We start from the raw sequence: 2,036 nt of genomic DNA, 5'->3' as shown, positions 1-2,036 counted from the left end.
CATACATACATACATACATACATACGTACGTACGTACGTACGTACGTACGAATGTGTGTGTGTACGTGCGTGTGCGCCCGCATGTGTGTGTATGTATGCATGTTTGTATGAAATATATGTGTCTGAATGTGTGCGTGTGTATGTATATATGTGTATATATATATATGTATATATACATAGATACATGTACATACATGTACACACACATACATAGGCGTACATATATATATACGCATACACAAGCATTGTATCTATAGGCGTATTTACAATAACACATACCAAGAAGAGGAGTTATACGGTTTCTCTTTTGTCTTGTTTTTTCAATATTCAATATATGTGCCTTTATATAAATACTCTGTGTGTTATGTATGTACATGAGTGAATATCTGTGTTTGTGTCTGTGTATATGTGTGATATAGTTGGTACGGTTAGATCTACAAGTAATCATAAATCTTATAAAGCAAACATTACCTTCTAAGATTTCCTCTTTTGGTAAAAGGCGCTCTATAGGCCATTGCGATTTGTGCAGAATCTCCATAACTGCATTCGCCACAGCTACCGAAACACAAGTTTTTACCAAATGAGACTAGAATACACTCTTGGATTAGGGAATTCAAATGCTGTGATACATACACCTTTTTCCTTATCGGTTTTGCTTTGTTATTCTTTTTCCGTTTTGTGGGAACATTTGTTTATTCCCAATCTATTAAGACACTCACTGTCTGTTGCAGCAGCAAAAAAATGGGAAACAATAAGATGAATTGTTAAGTAATCATTTTCACATGTCGCCACGAGTAATTGCGATAGATTTAGTGAGCGTCCGAGGTTGTACTACATTTTCCTGTGACTATGGTTCTCTTTGCCAGCTGAAGTTGGATTGTCGACCTTCAACTTTAAAAATGTAATGCTTACGAATAATATATCTGACTGAAATATATGCATACATATATATACATACATATACAAATACATACATATATATATATATATATATATATATATATATATATATATATATATATATATATATATATATAAAACTATCTCTCAATATATATATATAAATATAGGTATTTTTGTGTATGTTTATACGTATGAATATATGTGTGTATAAATATATACACATAAACTGTAACCTCTATAAATATATATATGTACGTATGTATGTATGTATTATCGATTAGCGTTAATAAGTTGTACGATGTCCCATCTTGGTAACTTGTTGATAATATAGCGAAAATGTTCAAGCTGTTTCGTTGGCCTATGCGACGCCTGTAGATGTAATGGATAGTGGTGAACGAGCAGTTCAGTTTTAATTACTTTTCAAGGCGGCAGGTGAAGTAAGACAGCTGTGGTGGCTTGAAAGCAATAATAATAATCACCTACATTATCATGTCTCATCGGTTAAGTATACCGCACGCACACACACACACACACACACACACACACACACACACACACACACACACACACACCGAGTTTCTTGCACATTCTCGTTTGATTGAACTGGACTGAACTGGACTGGACTGGACTGGACTGGACTGGGCTGCTAGAGGTAATAGTTTTTTCCACATTAGCAGTAAGAAATTGTTGTCGGTCAATAGTCAATAAAGCAAAGAGCCGTAGCTGAAATTAACAGACATTGGCTATGTTGAATGGCAGTGCTTATTCAAAACAAAGTGTTTAGTACTGAATAAAGCGCTAAAACTGCTTGGGCATACAGCTTTTGAATAATTTATCATTAATAGATGACATAAAAATTTTAAAATATACGCCGTCAAAATAGTTCTTCTTTTTTTTAAGGATGCTTGCGCGCATTGTCATACTGCCGAGGTCTTCAGCTGCAACTTGCACCAGGTAAAATTTAATTAGACTTTTAACTTGCGCACTAAATCTTAGTAGTTGAGAGTGCGAAGATCTTTCTAGAAAGTATGGTGTACAACCCTAAGTGCATTCCCATATCTGAGTTAAAAGAAGACTAAATAAAATTCTAACCATTGTCTTCTAATCATTGTCCTACTAAGAATTGTTGGCCT

The 2,036-nt window shown here is 34.3% G+C and overlaps 1 protein-coding gene across 4 annotated transcripts in view; it reads right to left on the bottom strand.

Moving 5' to 3' along the window:
- LOC106874375 (tripartite motif-containing protein 59) overlaps positions 1-2,036 on the bottom strand; it is a 107,159-nt gene that overhangs the window by 57,320 nt on the left and 47,803 nt on the right. The window contains exon 1 of one of the 4 annotated variants that reach the window (XM_014922089.2): positions 472-1,004. The exons of 2 other annotated variants lie outside the window; for them this stretch is intronic. In XM_014922089.2, the coding sequence (XP_014777575.1) occupies positions 472-538 (67 nt within the window). In that variant the 5' untranslated portion in view covers positions 539-1,004. Of the gene's footprint in view, positions 1-471; positions 1,005-2,036 lie in introns of those variants that run through there. One more of the 4 variants, XM_052973216.1, reaches the window with a different exon arrangement.

Source organism: Octopus bimaculoides, chromosome 15 (assembly GCF_001194135.2).
Source record: "Octopus bimaculoides isolate UCB-OBI-ISO-001 chromosome 15, ASM119413v2, whole genome shotgun sequence".
In the NCBI taxonomy this organism is placed as follows: Eukaryota; Metazoa; Mollusca; class Cephalopoda; order Octopoda; family Octopodidae; genus Octopus; species Octopus bimaculoides.
Note: the sequence above shows the minus strand (reverse complement) of the source record. Positions and strands in the feature narration are given on the sequence as shown.